The 23098-nt window shown below is 31.9% G+C and overlaps 1 protein-coding gene across 1 annotated transcript in view; it reads right to left on the bottom strand.

Moving 5' to 3' along the window:
* Positions 1 to 22129, bottom strand: part of LOC143911784 (glucose dehydrogenase [FAD, quinone]-like) — a 28605-nt gene extending 6476 nt beyond the window's left edge. Inside the window, exons 1-3 of the mRNA XM_077430825.1 lie at positions 22093 to 22129; positions 20958 to 21871; positions 10158 to 10315 (exon numbers count right to left, since the gene is read on the bottom strand). Coding sequence (XP_077286951.1) covers positions 10158 to 10315; positions 20958 to 21752 — 953 coding nt within the window. The 5' untranslated portion in view covers positions 21753 to 21871; positions 22093 to 22129. The remainder of the gene's footprint in view (positions 1 to 10157; positions 10316 to 20957; positions 21872 to 22092) is intronic.
* Between the last annotated feature and the right edge of the window lie 969 nt (positions 22130 to 23098).

Here is a 23098-nt window from a genome sequence, read left to right as displayed (position 1 = left end):
ATACGTATATAAAAACATAAGGTATGTGGGTCAAAGAATAAACAAAACATAAATAATAATAACACTATGAGTGAACTAAAAATATATTTGAGAAATAATGAGAACCTATAAAGCAAATGTTATAAAATATAGAGTGAAAAAAGAAAAAGTTATAGGCGTTCAAACAATTAAAATCTGACATAGCGGGGGTGTCGAAAAGGGAAAAAAACGTGTGGATAAATCCGGCAATGTGGACAATAGACGTCACCGAGAAAGATAACGGAGCATTTTCAAACGTGTCTATTACGATTATTTTTCACCATCGTAATGGCGGACTTGATTTCCACATATATTGATGACCAAACCGAGCAAAATGGCAAAGTTTGAAAACGATCGGATAAGAACCCAAATTTCGTCAGACGAAATCAGACGTAAAAGACGAAAGCGAAGGAAGAAGAGGTTAGTAATAGTAAAAAAAATACCGAGGAAAATGCAAACAATGGTAAATTGATATCTCTTTTTGATAGACCTTCAAACAAAGCTTAAAAAACCTGAAATTTCAAGTGCTGCTTATTGCATTTTTCTGGTAGAAATTTTTTTTTTTAAATATATTTGTGCTTATGTATGTATATAAAGGGAATGTACCACTTCTAGTTGAACAAAAACATGTACACTCACTCGATATTCGGGAGAAACATCTTGTAAATTGTATGACAAAAACATGTACACTCACTCAATATTCGGGAGAAACATATGCTTATTGTATTTTTCTGGTAGAAAAAAAAATTTAAAATATATTTGTGCTTATGTATGTATATGTATAAAGGGAGTGTACCACTTCTAGTTGAACAAAAACATGTACACTCACTCGATATTCGGGAGAAACATCTTTGAAATTGTATTTTTTTACGTAAGATTACGTCTAATGACTAATTTTTAATAACTAACCAATCTCGAGAGGAGCTTTTTCACACAATGAACTAATTTTTATCCAGACATTGCGAAAACGTCTTTCAGTTATGTATAGTTGAGGTTTTGGTTTATGTAGTGAAAGCTAAAATTTTAAATATACATCAATCGAACTTTTTAATACTTTCGTTTGACGCTTCTTGATAAAAAATAAGATTATTTATTTTCAAAATAGACAGAACGAAGTTTTCAGACTTCTTTACCGAATATTTTTCTAAATATAGGAGTATTTGATATCTATTTTTGTTTGTATAAGGGGCAACCTCCGATGAAAATATATCGTTTTCCAACTTAATTTGATGATACCGTATAAATAATTTTCCGATTTTTAATATCACATAATGATTAAGGCCCTGAACGATTTTCGATTGTCTGTCGCGCGATCACTTAGTCGTAAAAATAGAATATTAGTTAACAAAAATCACACGAAAAAATCGAAAGCAAAGTAAGAAGAGGCTAGTAAAAATAGAACAGTTTTAAATAAGACTGCACGCATATGTGACCAAATAATCAGTCACTTTCTATAGTTTGTGTCGCGCAAGAAAAAGATCGCCCGATCAAAAATCTCAAGTTCGTACAGGGCCTACGACGTAATAGCGATTAATTACAAAATCAATATTTCTTTAATACTGAAATATAATGTTTCGGGAATATATTCATTTGTATATTCAGTTACATATATCGTCATTATCACCATTCAATGCTGGATAAACGTCTCTCGAACATGTTTCCATTCGTCTCTATATGTATTATACCCAACTCTCATTCATCCTACCCCACACATTTCCCTAATTTCGTCTACCTATCTTCCTTGCAACATTCCTTTCAACCTTTGAAATTCTCTCAGGTACCATTGTCACACTTCTTTTGTCAATTTTGACAACTATATGACCCTCTCCTTTCCATTTCAATATCTTCGCTCTCTCCACTATATCCAAACTTATCATACTTCTCACCAACGTGTTCCTTGTCCAATCTTTCCTCGTTATGGCGACCATAAAGCGTTCCATATTTCATCGAGTGCATTGGACTTTGTGTAGCATGGTAGCATCGTAGCATTGTTTTAAATAGAATAAATATCAATTTAAAAGACTTTCAGTCACCAGTTTTCGTTTGTGTTCTGTAGTATTGTAAGTTAATTAAAAAAAGTCATAAATATATTTTATTATTATTATTATTATATTTTAAATATTTTTAGACCATCCATGATGGAATTTGTAAAATCGAGAAAAGGAAAAGAGAAAGTAATATTTGAAGGTTAAGTGTATGTCAAAAAAAAAAAAAAACAGATGATACCGCTTGCTTCACGAGTAGCAAAAAACCAGACACTGTTCTTAAAAATCTTGAATTTGCAATGGCAGTCAGTAATCAAATATTTAGGAGTAACGTTCGATAAAATAATGAGATGGGCACCTCACATTGAGGGAGCGAAATGCAAGGCGATGCGGGGTATATCCTCAATATATCCAATATTTAATCGCCGTAGTTCTTTATCAACTCAAAATAAAATAAAATTATATCGCGCGCTCATATTACCATTATTAGCCTATTCTTCACCTGTATGGAATAACGCCTCGAATACTAACCTTTTCAAGCTCCAAGTAATACAAAATAAATCCCTAAAAATAATTTATAATACACTCATATATACATACTTACTTGAAAAAACTGCATGCCATAAATAGTATTCCGTTTGTTAGAGACATTACTAACAAACTAACCAGTAGATTCTATGACAGAATCACTAATAACCATACTAACACACTTGTGAAGAGTCTCGGTGATTACAACAAAATGTATATAACCTTCAGGTATAAACAAAGATTACCTAAACACAATCTGCTTTACGTCATCGACTTTAGAGAGTCTTTAATTAATATTATGTATTAGATGTATTATGAGCATTTATAAGGATTGTAAATAGGTTTTTGAACTCTTTTTCCTATTATGCTGTAATATAATTTCGCAATAATAAAAAGCATATAAAAAATCAAAAAATAAAAAAAATTAGCAAACGGTGAATTTGTATTTTTTTCTGACTGAGATAAATTAGTATTGATACTGAGGTTTTATTAAAGATATTGTCAATTTTTATCCTTGGAGGGGGTTAATGACCAGGGGGTTTTTGACCGGGGGTATGTGTCCGGGGGGGTTAGTGTTCTAGATCCCTTTTTCTTTGGGCAAAGTGGCATTTTTGATTGATAAACGGCGTTCATTCGCCCAAATGAACTCTATTTTATTTTCTTGCGAGATATATCAATATATTTGCAGAAAATTTTCCAATGGGGAAAAATATCGCGCTTATTTACAATGGATTTTGTGCGTATTTTTGCACGACATCGGATCCGTCGAAAACTTAACGACCCGTCTACCAAAAATGAACGACACCCAGTTAGTGCAACCGGGCGTATTAATTCCCCATTTGATCGACGTCTGACAAGATTTAGTAGTGACGAAATTTGCAACTAAATCATGACTGGTCGCTAGAGGGTTAACGCGGGCGGAAATCAATCATAGTCCCGGCCCTGTGCTGAGAATTCGGAAAACATTTTATTTCCACATTCCGTTGCGTACATACTATTATACATGCATACAAATATATCACCGTACAGTTGTCACGGGCGAAATGTGAGTTGTAATTTTCATAAAGTGATTTCCGGGTCTAATTTCGTCGAGGGTTTTCGCTAGTACGCAAAACTTAATTCAATTACAAGTTTTACTAACGAATTCTGCTCAAACGCTTAGCGAACGAATCACGTAGCATGATTTTCGAATTGAATTCGTTTTTTTATTTACGTCGAAGAATATAATCGATTTCATTTAATTATGCTTATATCTATGCGAATTGAATTTTCTATAATAGGTACCATTTTTTGAGATTTTCCTTGGTCATGATAAGCGTATGTCACGATTTTTCCAAAACAGTCAAAGGAAATATTTGAACATAATAAATTTTATACAATATTATAATATTTTTCATAGAAATTTAAATATTTAAAATTGGATCTAATATTTACGTCTGTTTTAAAATACACTAGTAAAAGTTCTTATAATAATAATCAATTCCGAAGTTTATTACTCCGTTGAAAGTACATAGTTAGAAGTTTATACATATACTAATTAATAATTGGTGTAATTACTTCAAAGTGTCACATTTCACTTAAAATACTTTCACCAGCTCGTATTTCTAAGCCACTACAAATGTATATGTGTGTACAATTTTGTATAATTTAATTTGCATATATTTGTATATAAATCAGAAAGTATACATTTTTATGAAATATGTATCTACATATATCATCATCATCCACTGCTGAATGAAGGCCTTTCCAACACACTTCCACTCGTCTCTGTTTTGCGCAACTCTCGTCCATCTCACCCCATAAATTATCCTAATTTCGTCAACAAATCTTTCCAGCGGTCTTACTTTTACCCCTTTGCATTCTCTCGGGTACCATTCTAGCACTTCTTTTGTCCATTCTTCTAGCCACGTGGCCCACTCATTGCCATTTAAATCTCTTTACTCCATCCATTGTGTCCGCTACCCTACTTCATACTTATATGTACATAAATGTATATGTATGTTTATCTATATATTATATATTAAAATGAATACGTAATTTTTATCGCTATTAATAAGGTATTCTAAACATAAAGTTATGGCTACAGACAATATATTAAAATGAACGATTTAAATTAATTCTATATCTAAAAATATAAAAAAGATAAAACCAATTTGTCTTGGTTATTGAAATTTATCTTTTAATGTACATACATATGTACATATATACATATTTATAAAATATATACGTCTATACATGCATATATTGTTTGTATATGTGGAAATGTTGAATTTTAATGACTGGATAGTGAAAATAAAGTTGTGACCTTTTTAAGACTTAGTCCGTGTACCTTTTAAAATCTATCCGAAGCCTGATTTATACTTGCAATATATGGTAGTTAGTTAGTAAAGAATATAGAGAAAATTTTAGAAAATTTCTCGAGTAGAAATTAATAGTTGAAAAAACACAGATAACTAGACAATTGCATTCCTAGTTCAAATTTCATTCGTTTGAAAAAAATGCTCACATAATACCGAGTGGAAAGTGTGACCATTAAATTGACGTAAAACGGTTTCGCCTCGTTGGATAACCTTAAAATACGTAATATATATGTACGTATGTATGTATATATAATATGAATTCATAATATGACGTAAATTATTTTTACAGTTGAACAAGATGATAATTTACGACGATTATTAATCAATGATTTAACACCAAATTTTATACAGACATATTATATTCATAGGTATAAACTTTAAGATTTACCGTTATCGTTAACCAACTTAGAGATATAATATCTGTTGTAAGGTGATCGTCGGTTCTGGTGCAGGGCTTTTTAACCTTAAATATACATATATACTTATAAGATAAGCAATCCCTCTTTTTTCACCACAAATATTCAGCGCTCCCCAGGTCAAAACGAAATCAAACTATTTTTTTCTAAATACATATGTTTGAATGCGTTTAATACAATGGGCATTTTAGTAAGAATTAAAACAATTATAACATACGTATATTAGTAGTATGCAGTTTATGTATATGTATGTAGTTCAATAAATTCTTTTTGAGAATTTCATCCATTCTTTGAAAATTTTGCTTTTCTAGAAAATTTGACTTTGACTGTTGATAAAGTGCATACAATCTTTTTTAGCAATTATGTCAATTTCTGATTTCGTATATAAGATAAGGCTTTTGGAATTCTTTACCATTTTTTTTAATGATGCAATTGCTCAATTAGATGAAGGGATACTCGAAGGTCTGGCAGTCTGCGCTCATCATTATTTTCATAATTGAATGTAATGTATGAGTGGGATTTTGATCTTTTCTCTTCCATTTGGGCCTCGCAAGGATGATTTGTATTTGCAGTAGGTTATATATTGGTGTTGGCTTATAGGTGCAAGACATTCCTTACTTTGTATTTTATAATTTGATATTTTTACTTTTTCTGCTATTATTATAATGCTATTGTTTTTTATGATTATGTATGTAATTTTTTGTCTGTGTACATACATATGTATATATTTTTATATTTCTCATCTCTCTGTATTTTTTCGACCATTGTGGCGCACTAGGGACTCCTGTAATGCCACAATGGTCCGAACTTAAACAGGTATAAACACCAAAACACAATATGCTTTAGATCGTCGACTTTAGAGGGTCTTTAGTTAATATTGTGCATTAGATGTATTATGAGCATTTATAAGAATTTTAAATAGGTTTTTGAGATATTTTTCCTATTATACTGTACATTAACATTAGAATTATATAATACATTAGAATAATATAATACATTAGAATAATATAAGGATCAGGATTCCTTTTTATGTTTCAGATGCGGATGCCTGCTTCAGTTCCGGATTCGAATTCCAGATTCAAATAAATTTAATAAAAAAAAAATGAATGTTTACTATTAGATTAGCCATGTTTAAGCGGTTTATATTTACAACAAAATGTCTATACTCTTCCTAAAAACAATCTACTTTAGATCGTCAACTTTAGAGAGACTTTAGTTAATCTTATGTATTAGATATATTATGAGCATTTATAAGAATTTAAAATAGGTGTTTGAGCTGTTTTTCCTATTATGCTGTACATTAACATTAGAATAATATAATACTATGATTACTAACTAAAATTGTTAATAGAAAATGATCAGTAGATAAGTAGCTGTTAAAATAGATATAAGATGTACTGTGAATATAATTTAGTAATAGAAAAAAGCATTAAAAAAAAAAAAAAAAACTTAAAATAAAATAAAATTAGTAATTTATAAAATTGTATTGCTATAATTGCTTAAATATATCAATACCGTTAGCACTAGTAGTGAAAACGGTGATATCGGTTATTTTAGAATCTCTATTTGTGATCAACATCTAGTCGGGGGAATGCTACAAATCGCTGAAAACGACGCGGCCGTATGCTCATTTCGATTACGGTATTTGAAGTCTCAACGAAATTCACGACTGTTTGAATTTTAGCATATACGAAATACGAGATATTCATTGATGATTGGCAATTATTAAAATTGAGTTGGATCTTTCTGGTAAGTTTAAAAAGACAAAAGTATCAGGATCACAAGACGAGTGGAGAGGTACATACATTGGGAATCTGACATAGAGTTCGCATAAGTGCGAGCAGTACTTGCTGCAAAATTGTATATGCGTGCGAAAGGGACATCCATACGTTCGACATCGATTCAAGTTCGAGTGAACATGCGGTCAAACAGTCGAGAATTTCGTCGAGAAGAAAAATACCGAAATCGAAATGAGCATGCAACGCGTGTTTTGCAGCGATTTGTAGCGGAGCGCTAGTCGGGTATCAACAGCGCACCTCAAACGCAAAAATATCTCCATAGACCGTAAAAAAATGGTCTAGTGAGTTTAAACAATACCACTATTACAACAGATGCACTTTCAGACAGGTCATTGTGTTTACATGATCAGACATGCAATTTAATCAATGCTGCACGCCTGTCGACGCCATAAAATGGCGGAAAGTGCCAAAAGGCGAGACGCGCCATCGAGCGTGACACCTTTTTGCCATACGTTCAGTTCTAGTCGGTTAGTTTCAAAGGCGAACAGATGGATTCAGACAGAGACGGATCGGCAGTCCGGCGACGAACATGTTAGAATGGAGCATCACGTTTTAATCAAAGGCGACTTTGAAAGTGGCGAACAAAGTTTAAGGACGTTTTAACACATTGCGACCCGGACACCGATTTAATTCGGTCGCCGAAAGGTGTTGGCCGGGGACACGTTCGATCCCCCCTGCCCTTCCAGAACGTGGCCTCCTGCTCAAACAGGATTAACACGCAGGAAATTATGTAAAGTTTGCTTATGGCATTAACCGTAACGAAGTTAAATAAACAATGTTCCGCTCGACGTCGGACCCATTATCTACTTAGAAACTTGCCATCGGGTACCGAAGAATCGGTACCGCTGGGGAGCGACCCTTAATAGATTTTGCAATGTTGCGGAAATTTACGTGACCGCAACCTAATTAAGCGGCGAATTCTTTTTCGGCAGGTGTATATAAAGGTGAAAGCTGCTTGAAGTGCTCTACGCTGGCTTCCAACTAGGGATTGCAATACCGGTTTACCGGTAAATCGCCAAAATTTCTCCATCGGTAAATACCGGTAAATTATAAAGTTTACCGGTATTTACCGTTAGATATTTTATCGCGAATTAAGCATATGTACATACGTATTATTGCATAATATTATGTAGGCATATTATTACATTAAAATGGATGTAAATGACGCATTGTGGATTAGGTTGTTTGGCATTTGTTTATTTTTAGTATTAAATGAGGCAATTTCAAATTGATAAATTCACTGGCAGCACGAACGTACCAAATCGTAATAAACGCGGTCAGACGTTTGACGATTTTCAAATGGTCCAAACTTTAAATGAATTGATTGGTTAAAATATGATTGGTTGAAAATAAGAAATAAAAAAAAAGATTTATTTATTATTTAATTGAATGCATTATCCACCTAGGATTTATTTTTGAATATATATGATTCAAGTTAATGTTTTTAGTAAAGGAAACCACATACAGTTATCTAATTATTTTTTGCATTTACCGGTAAATATCAGTATACCGGAATTAGGAAAAATTATTTACCGTCTACCCGTTTATGCAATTTGAGGGTAAATTGCAATCCCTACTTACAACTGTTGAATGAATTTACAAATGTTTAAAACAGTAGAAGTAGTTTATTATATATGTAGATATATTATATATTTGGAGCAAATTATAGACATATCTGGTGGCAAATAGTATTAAATCAAGAGACGTATGTATGTAATTAGGAGTGAGTGCATTTGCAAGAAAAAGATCTTCGATTCGAGAAGTATAGATGGGAAATTTGTGCAACATTTTGGCATTAAATGCCAAAATGTTGCACAAAGTCCAATGCAAGCAAAGAAGGATGGTATAAGTATGCTTGGCATAAAGAGAACAGATAGGAAACGGATCAAGTGGGTGAGTTGCATATCATAGGTCATTGATATATCAAAGATAGAGATTGAAATGATCACGTGGTTCAAAAAATGGACGAAAGAAGTGTTTGAATGGTACATGAGAGACTGTAAAAGGGTGTAAAATAGGCAACAAGAAAACGGGTTGATGAAATTAGAAAATATATGTGGGCTGAGGTGGACTAGAGTTCCGCAAAACAGATACGAGCGTTAGATACGAGGAGCCTTCATCCAATAGTGGATAGTGAATGCAATCTATGTATGTATTTATGTATATAAAATGCTTCATATCGATGATTATTCGTATAGACGTTAAGCCGAAAACGCGAATGCGCAGTCTGTCAAAAACATTACAATGATTGTTAGTATAGACGTCACAACGACTATGAGCAGATTTTTAAACGGTGCTAATTTTTTTTAAAGTGCAGAACATATCTACATACATATATTTCAATATAGCAGAACATATCTACACATGTGTTTATATGTAGCTACTGATGAAAGTACATATATATGTATGTATGTATGTACATACATCTGCATACGTTGAATTATCGGTGAATGCTGATATGTTTGCTGTCAATTATGTTGACCTTTCTCTAACTTTTTTTTTATATTTTCTCTTTTTTCCATTTTCTCTAAACTTTTTTTTCATTATTTTTGTTTATTTTTATATAAAACATGGTAATGTGATGCATTGGGGTTACCTCTAATGTTCAATGTACATATGTATGTTAAATTATGTAAGTTGGCGATAGTTACATAAAATAATTTAATTATGTAAAAAAGCTGTTATGTGATAAAAATATTTTGGCGTGTTCAAAAATATGAACCAGATATCAAACAGACCTTTTGCCTTATGTAAGGATAGAAAATGAAAAATTTTCCCGTTATATATCTAATTTTATCTCTTTATAATGATATACCTGTGATTATTATGAAATTTTCCGAAGTAAAAGTAACATAAAAAAGCATAGTAAATACGCATAATTTCTGTCTTTTATAAATGTAGAATACGCGTATGAAACTTTAAAAGTTATATCTTAACCGTAAAAGGTCGCAATTTTTCGATATATTTTTTTAAGATAACAAGTAATTCCTCATTTCTTTATACGACTCGTTTAGAGTTTTCATTCAAGACGTTGAAAATATAAATAAATACCTTGCCCATCCGCATCCTTGCATTCTTCTGGACCTGCAAGATGTTTTCTCGGGTTGTGTTCTGTAATTCCAGTCAATGTTAGATCTTTGTAACATGGGGGCGAAAGATGGTACATCTGCTACATCAGGTTCTTCAATTCCTGCTTCCAACAGCAACACCTTTGGATTGAAAAGATCATTATGTAATTATCTAGTTAATAAATACGTATTTGAAGACTAATTTGAGACATCGGATTAGTGAGAGATTTAAGTTTAATTGTATAATTATGGATCCAATTTAGATAAGTAAAAATCCATTCGTATTAAGGATGTTATATGAGAGTTTGGAAATAAATTGTATTTCAGCAAGTGTACGACATTTCAAGATTGAGAAAAGCGACGACATTCGAAGCAAAAAAAGGTCGAAAACTTACTTGATGAATCGTGAAATTGATTACTTGTCATGAGACGGGCAATGTTCGTGAATTTTTTTTTTTTTTGAGATTCAAATTGAAAATGTGACGAAGCGTAAAAGAATTATTAAATTTGTCGACATTTTAAAGATAAGGTATATAATTTACGTAATATCGTTCAGTCGGAAGCACCTACGTGAATGAAAGTCAATGTTGATAAAAAAAAAATACTCTAATTTTTTATCTCTCATTCCGAAACGCAATTATTTATCGAGATGACTCGTGGGTGATAATGTATAAATTAAAATAAAATTATAAGACCTGGATACAAACAAAGCACTCACTAAAATGAAATTGTTTCTAGTCACGGACCACATTTGGAAATACAAAAGGGAAAGAGCTCTCGACGAAATTTCGTATCATCATATTAAATGTGAAATTAAACCGATTCATTCACGCGTTAAATATGCAAAATTTAAAACGTCAATTAAATTTTAAATATTGCCGGATGAATGTGAACAAATCATAACGATAATCGATTTATATAAAATTTCAAAACTATTCACAGATAAAATATGGACCTAATTTATATTTATGTATAATTATTTTATCTAATTTGCATGCACATATGTAGAATATCATTTGAAATATATGCATTGTGACATATGAGTTTATTTTGTGTCGTCTGAAAATACGTATGTATGTTGCTAACTTGGTCGGAGTACAATTTGAATATGACAATTTAATAGATTGATTAGAAATATAAAAAAAATGTCTATTCGGTGTTAATACTAATAACAAATAAGCTAATTTTAATTTAAGTGGATGCTCAAAAAATTATATGTTCGTTAGTAATTCACTGCAGTAGGGTATTTTATTTTACCCACTGGTATTTTGAAATACAGATTCCAAAAATACCGAAATTTGTCACTACCGGAAAAATTGTTCACTAACGGTAGTACCGCTTTGGTTTATTTAAGCAATTACCAATATTTTTTTATCTATCGATTGATTTTCAGCTAATCATTAATTATTTAAGTCAATTACTTTATCAAATTTTTAATTAATCAATGTTTTAATTACAAAATAATGTGTTGAGTCCTTTTACACGGCACGGATTACGGATCAACGAATGTAAAAAAAAAGTAAATAAATAAAGCATGTTATATTTAAAAATGTATATATTATAAATGTATGTATTTACATAATAATTTTCAATTGAAAAACTAGTATAAAACCTTTAAAAAAATAGGTTTCCGAAAAAATCGAAAGGCGACGAGGCTTTGTTACCACTGTTAACAGTTAGTTGTAATTAATATACATATATATGTATTCAGAAATAGTCTCAGAACCCATGTTTTTGGGATAATTTATTTTTGATTTTAAATTCATGATACACTCAATGACTTCTTCGAATAGCAGGTCAAAATGGATGTTGACACATTCTTCAACTAAAACATTCAAACCGATACATCTACATACATTTTCTACTAAATTCAAAGCAATTCAACTACTATAAAACCGGTATTACTTAAAATACATTGTGACCAAACCGGTAGTACCAGTATTGGAATCCCTTGTCAACACCCAATCAATAGTTTTTTTTACCAAAATGCGAATATATATACATAATCTTCATCTCTTTCTAAAAATAAATTCAAATTCAAAAGCTCTAATAATAAACTGGCCACAATTAAATCAGTTGCGTGTATGGAAAATTCGACATGTGGTGTTGTGAAACTCGATTTTGCATTAATCAACATTAAATTTTGATTAGTTTCGATACCCACTACTTATTGCAATATAGTTGGTTTCAAATTGACAATAATTTAAAGCTTTGATATTTGTTATAATTGTACATATGAATATAAAATTGAAAAAAAATCATCGTATTTTATTGCAAGAACTGCTGAAGATTGGGCCACGAAGCTGAATAGTACTGTTAACCCACACATATGTAGTTAATTTTTTGTCAACTTTAAAACCACGAAAATCACTACGCGATAGGCAAATGAATAATTGACGGATTGAACAACGTTATCTCCTTTGAATTTCAGCTTATTGCGGCTGTAACACAATAGCCCAATAATAGGCTTTGTGGATTTTGCGAAATTGACGCATGATTCGGTACATTTAGGTATGCTTCGACACACTCTCATTCTCCAGCCCGCGCTCGATCAATTATTCAGTTATCGCATAACCACGTACCACGTTACAGAACAATAACATTTTCGGCAAACTAACGCCCTCAAAATATAATATAATACTATACGAAACTGGAAATCGCGAAACGTTTCGCGACGCATATCGATCCGCGTGTTTGAAACGTTAACGACCGCCTATTGTGCACGATCGATTCGTTCGTTGTGTTGCTTGTATTTTATTATACTCGATACGTGTGCTCACGTTCAAATTTCCATTGATTTGTCTATTTCGATAGATGGAAATTCCGACGTTATCACTTTTTACCGCGTTGTCGTTTGCGCTATTTTCGTTTCACAGCAAAACCTCAATACGCGTCGTAACGCGCCGCGGTCGTTGATTGACAGGTGAAACTATCCGAACGCGTATTTGTATATTTAAATCAATCAGTACAGATATTCCGCAATGTGATTTGAATTCAATAATAGTCGCATTCGATTATATACACGTTCATATTTAATTGACATGTGATTATTATTACATACATATGTACATAATATGTAGGAAATGCGGTTTAAACTAAAAGCCTAGTTTTGTACATATAATATGTACATACATTCAAATCACCGAATGTTTGTAGCTACCTACATAGGTACTGTTTGCATCCCATTCCAAAACATATATAATTTTTATATTTTTCTTCGTCTAAATAGTAGTTCAAATCAAAATAGCTCCGTCAAAACTGCCCCAATAAAGGGTATCCGGATATGTACCCCCTGGACATATACCCCCCGGACACATACCTCCGGTCAAAAACCCCCTGGTAATTACCCCCCCGTGCAAATAACCCCCACCATGGATAAAAAATAGTATTGAATAATTAATAATTTAAAAATAATAAATAAGAATAAATTAAGTGTGGTAGAGCATATTTATTTCAATTTATATACTATATTTAGTTTCAATTTATAAACAATATTTAATTTCAATTTATATACAATATTTAATTTCGATTTATATAAAATATTTAATTTCAATTTATATACAATATTTAATATCAATTTACATATATACAATATTTATTTTCAATTTATTGTTGTAAATAGAATAAATTTCAATTTAAAAGACTTTCAGTCATCAGTTGGCGTTTGCGTTCTATGGTATTGAACGTAAAGTTTAATAAAAGTATTATCTGTAATTCTGAAATCGTATTTTTATCTGATTTTTTATTATTGATTATTAATTATTTATAAAGAATCCGATATACATACATATGTACATATGAATTATGACTGAAATAAATTAGTTTTGATATTGATACTGACTTTTTATTAAAGATGCTGTCAATTTTTATAAAATAATTTATCCTTGGCGGGGGGTTATTTGCACGGGGGGGTTGATGTCCAGGGGGTTTTTGAGTGGGGGTATATGTCCGGGGGTATGTGTCCAGGGGGTAAGTGTCATAGAACCCAATAAAGGTGAAGAAACAGTGTGGTAGAATACGCGGCACGGGTTTTTTATTTTATTTTAGATAGTTTTGCATATGTAAAAAAAACTAACACGCCTAATCTATGCCATTGCAATCCTTGGCAAAATGTACCCCTTGGAGTGTTTTCGGTGATATTTCGGTGATATGAAGACACGTCTATCAAAGCTGGAGTCTACTTAGGCGTGCCGTACTTTTGAGTGTGTTCTTACCATAGGGCTAAAGTCACACATAGAGGTGCGCAACACGTTTTTTATTTCATTTAACAGTTTCACTTCATCCATTGGTGTGACAAACTTCCTATACTCTTCTGATCGCTTTGAGTCGAGAAAATATCACCTTGACAGTGATCGAAAACTGTCATCGAGATTGACAGTGATCGAAAACGGTGATTCCCATTGTTGAATAATGTAAGAGAAACTTGTCGTAATGATAAGATCGTGCGAACTAGCAATGACATGAAGATACGCTTATTACAGTGTAGTCTTCCTAGGCGTGGCGTTACGTGCCGTACTTTTAAGTGTGTTCTTACCATAAAACTAAAGTCACACAGAGAGGTTCGCAGCATGTTTTTTTTAGATACACGCAAAAACATATATAGTACGAATTACATATGTATATATATATATATATATATATATATATATATATATATATATATATATATATATATATATATATATATATATATATATATATATATATATATATATATATATATATATATATATATATATATATATATATATATATATATATATGTACATGTGCGAGATTGGTATGGGCAGCCCTGTGGTGTGAAGATCCGCCTCTCACAGCTGGAATCCTCGTATGCGTCGCGTGCCGCATTTTTGAACGTGTGTTTACCATTATATACTCGCATACATAATAGCTGTCGACACAACTGTTGTATGTCATTGATTACGTTATAAGTCAGTTAGACTTTTTAAAAAAATGTTTTGATAAGGTAAAATAAATATTTTTCTAATTCTTACTAGTTTTAAGTGAGGTACTTTCTTATAATTGCCATCTTATCCTTGAAAAAATATTTTTTTGTTATCTCTTTCATGATTTTTTTCCCTCAAAAATGACCTAAGGCTATTTTAATGGAGCTATTTTTTCTTTGGGTATTCTGACGGTACTTCCTTATACCAACATATGTACCTATATGTATATTTATAGGTTTTTGAGCTCTTTTTCCTATTATGCTGTATATTAACATTAGATAATATAATACTATGATTACTAACCAAATTAAATTAAAATTGTAAAATGGAAAATGATCAGTAAATCAGTAGCTATTAAAATAAATATGAGATGTATTGTGAACATAATTTCTTAATAATAAAAAGCATTTAAAAATCAAAAATCAAAAATGTGTATATTTGTTAACCGATATTATTTTTAAATCGTTGGTATACATATACCTTACAAATATAGATTATGATAAAATGTTTTATAACTTTGACATAAATAGTTTTGAATGTTGACTATTACTAATATTTTCTTAGATAACCATGAAATAACCTAAGTTGAGCAATTAAGTTATTCAACACAATTGACTATTCTAGTTATATTTAAAATAAGTCAAATGTTGATTTCTCATATAATATATTAAATTTGAATTTCATTATTTATTTTTACTGTCATTGAAATTGTAATAGTACTGTGACACATGTGTATTATTATAAGTAGACTAAATCCTCTCATTTTTATTAAAAAAAATGTATTTTAATGTAATAAATAATTAAGGTAGCGTTTGTTTAAAAAGCAAGGTTTTTAACAATTTTGAATTAAATTCATTGGGAATTTGTATCTTTTACAATTTTTGAAAATACGATACTCTTAATGGCTTTGTTGAGGGTTTAATTGAATATTTTGTACGTAATTAATTAAGAGACTTTTTTTCGGCTAAAAAAATAATTTAGGTACGAGCCTAACTATAGGTAGTGTGAATTATTGGGTGCTGTGTGTTCGGTCGATAGGCTTCGGAAGGGTATATTAAAGGACCGTAAAAGTATCCGGGATAAAAGGGAGGTAAGCCCCAAAGTAAACGGATTTGGTTTTTTCCCTATTTGAAGGAAAAATATAATCTCAAAAAGGCTTCTCCCTGAAACGTTCCCCGTGTTTTCTATAATCCGTTATCTAGTGGAAAATATAGCGAATCTTCGAATGATGGGACTCAAAGAAATCTGAAGACTAGGCATCGATTAATATTCTTTTCTCATGGAAGTAAAGACTTTTTCAGACCGAATTAAAATCGAGTAGCGTTCAATTATATCTAGATATAGTGATAAATCGGAAAGCAGTGCGACTAATCACATTTTCTTAGTATTTTGTGCAATTTTTTTGATAAATTGTGCAGCATTTGTAAAAAGTAAGCGACTTTCTCAAATATACGTTTATATTTATACATTTCATTCGACCTTAGTCAGTCATGCTCCAATCGGTTGCATTTTTCAAGCGCGAAATCGAGGAAAGATTTCCAGATAAGAAAGTAAAAATAATACGCAAAGTTTTTCTGCAAAAATAAATACAAAAAGCAAAACATTTGCTGTGGGTAATTATGAACAATTCCACCGAAATTATCAAATCCGGTTTATATAATGAAGGATTTATATATTACATTTGCAAACAGGCGTCTGACTGATTCATCGAGATTTTATCGCGAAATTCAGTTGTGACATCTTTTTAATAAGATAAATTGGAAATTTGCGGATAGTCGCCGGAAAAAGTCTTTCGAAGTTCTCAGAACTCTATATTAAAATTCTTATCGTGAGCTGTCGAAATTTAGCTCGTTATAACTTGGCGGGAAAAATTATATTGAATTTGCGTATTGATTAAATGGAATATAGAACATATATCTACCATATATCGTATTACGCAATCTCACTGATATTTTACTTTTTCTATGTTCGTGGATTATAATAGATGAAGTTTTGTGATCATGCTAAAACTTGTGATTTTGGATTCTGAGATTTTTTTAAGCACCGTTAGATATATCGAACTGAAACTTAGTATTGCGTACTGAAATGTTAATTGAGTAACCTATAGTAACATTTTTTTTAAGTTTTAGTTTCCAATTATCTCCCAAGTCACTCGTAAAATCAGACAGAAACATTTTTATAAGTAATAGAAATGATAAATTTCATACACTAATATTTTTTAAACATTTATACCTCAGCCGAAAGTAGTACTTTTACTGTAGAAAATCAAGGTTTTTTATGTTTTTCTCAGAAACCCTTCAGTGTATTGAATTGGAATTTTATATCTCGAAGTTCAAGCTTAATACAAAGTAATATATAAAATTTAGTGAAAATCCGTCAACTGAAAGTGGCAGTTTACTCTTGTTCGATATTTCTTCTACTATTTTTTTCAACCCTTTAAATATGTCTCCTCTTCACGAAAACTAAATCAGTGTGTTCTTTGTATCAATTCAATGTAAATAAAAGAAATGATAAATTATAGAAACTGGAAGTGGGATTTTTTCCTCTTGCTTAATGAATGAATATACATATGTATGTATGTACATATGTATATAGTGATATTTAGTAATAAATGAGTTTCTCTATGCCAGTATGTTTGAACGTCTATGTGTGCGTCATTATCGAATTTTGTTTTTTATACTTCTCATATTCCGTAAATATATAGATAAAGTCGTGGTTTGGTCACAGCCCAATTTTTATTTTTGCTGATTTGCGACGTTTGTTGAAATTTCAATAACAAATTTACACATGTTTATCAAAATAAAGACATTATGTGTTTCCATTTATGTAAATATAGAATACTGCAAAAGTATAAATAATATGATGTCCATATTTTAAAATTTTAATTTAATATTTATACACGTATCTTCAATCGATATATTTTTAGGTAAAATAGAAGGGTATAAAACGCAAGTCAAGTTGTTGTACAATCTTTGCGGTAACTTCACCCAGATTCATTTTACTGACAGCAATTTATTACGCACAATAAAACATTTATTGCAATTCAAATTTTGCGTTGTAATATTATTGAGAGATTTCTTCTAAATATTGTACACAATTTGTACGTCTTTTTGAACCTAGTGTTATACAATATGTTTTGAAATACGGTTTCACACATTCCTCTCATTGCAAACTGTAGTGCTGTGTAAACAAGCAAAGCTGACTAGTTAATTTGTTCTACTGTTAATTTTCTGGTAAAACTATGTATGTACATAATGTTTCAGTTATTTACCGTTATGTGAGTTAACGCTTTGTACGCCTGTGGTGACTTGTCGTTATTCGGTATTGATTAATTCGTTATTATTATTACAATTTCGTTATACGATAGGTAATATGTCTAATAGCGTGATGTTTTTTGTGAGCTGAATTGAACCAAGGCAATCTTGTTTTTTGTGCCGTCGTATGTCAATGTCCATGAATGTTCATATGTAAATTTGATAATTAAGAGAGAAAACCTTTCTTTCTCGACCGTCGTGTCGTGTTGGATAAGTATTGTGAATTGAATGATGGAGAACATATAATTTAATATAATGATACAGTAAAATAAGTATTACGGCTAGTCAATGTTTATCCGAAATTGCGAACATCGTTACAATTACACTCAATGAAATGAAAACGGATAATTTGCCGTTTCATTACACTTAATATGTAATATTATACTGAAAATCTAAGGAAATTTGATGAATGATAATAAATCCTCGATCAATCAATTCGAATAGTATTTAAGATTAATTTTCTCCTCGCAAGTTGTATTTGTGAATTTGTTCGATGAATTGAGCTTATTGAAATCTTGGAACTTCGGCTTTATTCGGTATGTACAGTAAAACCAGCAGAATAGGCTAGTGGTTAGCATTGAACAAAGTGGTCACGGGTTCGAAACCCACTGGTTTCTGATGGCCAGATCTTGGATTTGTGACTCCAGGTCGTTTCCTATCAGAGTTTTCCAATTTATCTGATTGTAATTGAAACGGTTCCAACAAATTGGCAACCTTACCCATTTTCTCATAAATCTCGAGCTTTCAGCAATTTGAGATTTAGCTGAATTGTATAAAATGCTGAAAATTTACTAATTTGACTATAAATATCTTTGTGGATGTTAATTGATATGTATTTACTTTGTATAATTCTAATAATACTTGTATCGAATGTACAATGTTTCTGACCAGTAACGCGCATTGGGCTTACCTGTTAGGCTTTCCCGGTATAAATTAAAAATAAATAAATACATATTGTACCCAATAATCTAATAATACGTACATATATATCACTATGTATCAACCACAAATAAGAAAAAGAGAACAATGCTAGTAACAATTTATTTAAATTTACATTGCAATAGATGTAATGGCTTATTCATTGTAACGTTAAGAAATTTCAACACGCAACTGTGTCTAATATCATTATCGATAATTCACGATACTGTTATAATATAATATTTTTTCGTCATTGCGATTAATGCGTGCGATTTTACGATTTCGCTAACGACAAAATGATTGCTTGTTATTACTACAATCTGGTAGTACATAAGTGTATTTTATGTGTGTATTTTTTTTATTAGTAATAATCAAATTAATTCCGTTATTTATTTTATGCACGCTTTTCGAGATTGGCATGCGTTACACGGACGGCGTTAGTGTCGTTTGTCAACGGCGAAATTAACGACTTGTCAAATTTGAATTCGCATATTTCCGGAGGCTGCACGAACTATCGACCCAATTTCGACAGGAAATTATCCTTAGGACGTGTCGACGTCGGTCGAACTGCCTTTGAAGGTTCACTTCAAATTCTGTGCAAATTCACCCCACGAAAATTAAGCTTCCTCTTGTCGAAATTTTCCACAAATCACCGTCGGATTTTTCTTTCCAGAATTGTTCATACACTAACGAGTTGCAAAAAGAGTGCTTTAACATTATTGAATTTAGATTTCCCGAGCGAGATTGATGTGACGGTAGAGCGGCGTTCGATTTTTTGCATCGTAAATAATTATTGTATTGATAAAAACATTTGGCGTCATTATTTTTGTCAACTTCGAATCAGCGCTTGCAACTTATTTTGTTGAAAGTAATACTGAAACATTGCAAAGAACTACCAGCGAAAACTTTTGAACACTTCTGCTGTATGAAAACTTATGGCTAACATTAAATGAACTTTTGCCATTTCCATAAACTTTAGTTGTTTGTATAAAAATAGCGCTTCTTTAAATTTCTTTTTAATGTTGTCACCGCCTCAGATCGAACAAAGTTTTGCAAACAAGTTATGAAATTTAACGTTTCTGTTTATGTCAACAAGTAAACTGCGATACGAAGAAAACCGAAAGAAATTTATTTTCACACTAATTGATCTTTGATAAAAACTAAAAATGACATGAAAGTATTTAACACTTCCGAGCATCATTTTTATATTTTTTTTCTATATGACTTTTCTTAATTTTACAGTATTATTTAATTTAACGGGCTGTAAGAGGCTTTTGATAAAATACAGAATCATTCAAAATTATATACATATATGTATGTATACAAACACACACACACACACATACGAATTCTCATATATGTATGAAATAGAAAATAATTAAAATCCGGACTCATTCCATAAAAGTCTATTAAATCACCATTCTTATTGTCATACCTAATTAATCCAAGATTGGGAGAATGAAGAAAATAACTACGACAAGAACTAATATCATTCACAAAAAAAAACCGTAAAGATCAAGTACATCTTTTAGTTGGAAAACATGTATAAAAATATAGGTATTTATATAAGCTAAATATTTAATAATGAATTGAAAAACTCACTCGCCATCCTTTGATTTCTGAGAGTCTGTTTGCCATCACACATCCTGCTGATCCACCTCCAACAATAATAAAGTCATACTCTTCGCTATCTGCTCCTCTTCTATACCTCGTTCTTTTATTTTGCGAAGAAGCAATAACTCTGGGTGCGGTTGCCGTTCCTTTAAAGTCGTCGAAACGAAAACCAAAGTTTTTCCCGAATTCGCTTATGTGATCTTCAGTAGCTTGCAAAATGGATTTTTTGGTGTCGTCGAAGCTATTTTTGATAGGCGCAGAGAAGAACGACGAGAAAGAACTGTTTGAGAATGGCGAAGATACAAAGGTGCTAAAACCCGCGTTGTTGGGATCGTTCACCGTTTGCGTGTATGTAGATTGATATGTTGGATAAATTGCTTTGAACGTCGATGAAAAATCATCCCCATTGGTGTAGCCGCTACTAGTCGGTATCTGATACGTAGGATGTATCGGCTGTGAAGGAGTTGTTTTGAAAGTTGACGAAAAATCATCTAGATTGAAAAAGGTCGTTTGTTTGTATAGTGGAGGGCTTGAATAAACAGGCGTCGAAGGAACAGTCGGAATGGACGAGAAAAAGTTCGCATCCGGTGAGAAGGAAGTCTTAAAATTCGGTTCGAAGGAATTCGTCGTGGGATAAACACTCTGATAAGTGTTTTGAGCGTCTTTAGATTCCCCAAATAGTCTCGTTATCAGTGCTAAGAACATTAAAGTCGCCGGAGTACATGCCGTAGACGTGCTATGCACCGTGCAAAGCGAAGCCATATCTGGAGGAACCCACGACATTTTGTATATTGTGTGTGTTTTATATTCGTTCTATACCGATAGCACGTGTAAACAGTCACATTCACTGGGTAGTATATGTATGTTTACAATTTCAAAGGCGAATTTTCATTTTGATGAACCTGAAAAATAAACAAAAATATTTTTAGGGATAAAATCCTGTTTTGTTTCTGAACAAAAGGATTGCAGATCAAAGCGGTTAGCCGAATCGCGCGCGTTAATTGAAAATAAATATACTTTTTTTTTTTTTAATAAATTTGATTTTTGGCAACGAATTCTATTGTATCGAAAAATACGATATGATAAATTATATAATCGCGAATGGTTTAAGTATTATATATACCAATGAGCCACAACAGATCAACGGTCTAACTAAGACTGACTGGTCGGCTTGATTGATCAGAGCCGTCACGAGCTATAGGCAAACAGGGGCAGACACGAGGAAACAATCGCGAGGTGGAAACCGTGAAGCGTGCCACAACACGTTACCATTTCTCCAGATCAGTGGTTCTCAATACGTTGCTACTCGATTTCCCCCCCCTTTTGCCCCCCCCACCTCTTTCCCGTAACTCGACGGAGATGTTCGCCAAAAGCGCACACTCGAATCTGACGAAAACGGTGCGACACAAATTGTGCAGAAAAGTTCTCCGATAAAAATCGGTTGACACGTACAGAGCAAATCCATTATAAATTGATTTCGTTTCAATATATTGTGTATCTCAACATTTTGGCGTGCAATTTAGTGAATGACTTGAGAAGGGTGTTTCCCCAATGGTTTTTCACTGCTTCCGGTTAGGACATAATGAAAAGTGATAAGGGATTTTGATTTGGTGGATAGTGACGTTTTCAATGATGCTAATGTATGTATATAAAAATCAATGTTTGTCTGTCTGTCTGTCTGTCTCGAATAGGCTCCTAAACCAAAGAACCGATTACGATGGAACTTTCAGAATTTGTTGTATGCATATCCGGAAATATTACTGTGCAAAAAAAGGGAAAAAAACCTCTTAATAATAATATTCGTAATTACGATTTTATCGACGCGAAAGTATGAAGCGCCAGTGTGTAGTTAAGGAAATGTTTACGTTGGTAACCAACTTGCGCGCACGCATTGCCAACGTACAAATACATTACGTACCACTCATACCAACCTGACATTACTTACCACTCATAACAATCCTACATATCTATATGAATCAATGTTTGTCTGTCTGTCACGTATGCGTTCCTATACTTTGCTATAATTTAATTTGATTATTAAATGTTAATTTGAAACTGAAACATTCACTTATGGAAACGGGAACGGGAACGGGTATTTCATGCGTTATTGTACGATGGAACGATGGAAC

This window comes from Arctopsyche grandis, chromosome 5 (genome assembly GCF_051622035.1).
Source record: "Arctopsyche grandis isolate Sample6627 chromosome 5, ASM5162203v2, whole genome shotgun sequence".
NCBI lineage: Eukaryota > Metazoa > Arthropoda > Insecta > Trichoptera > Hydropsychidae > Arctopsyche > Arctopsyche grandis.
This window is presented reverse-complemented; position numbering and strand designations above follow the sequence as displayed.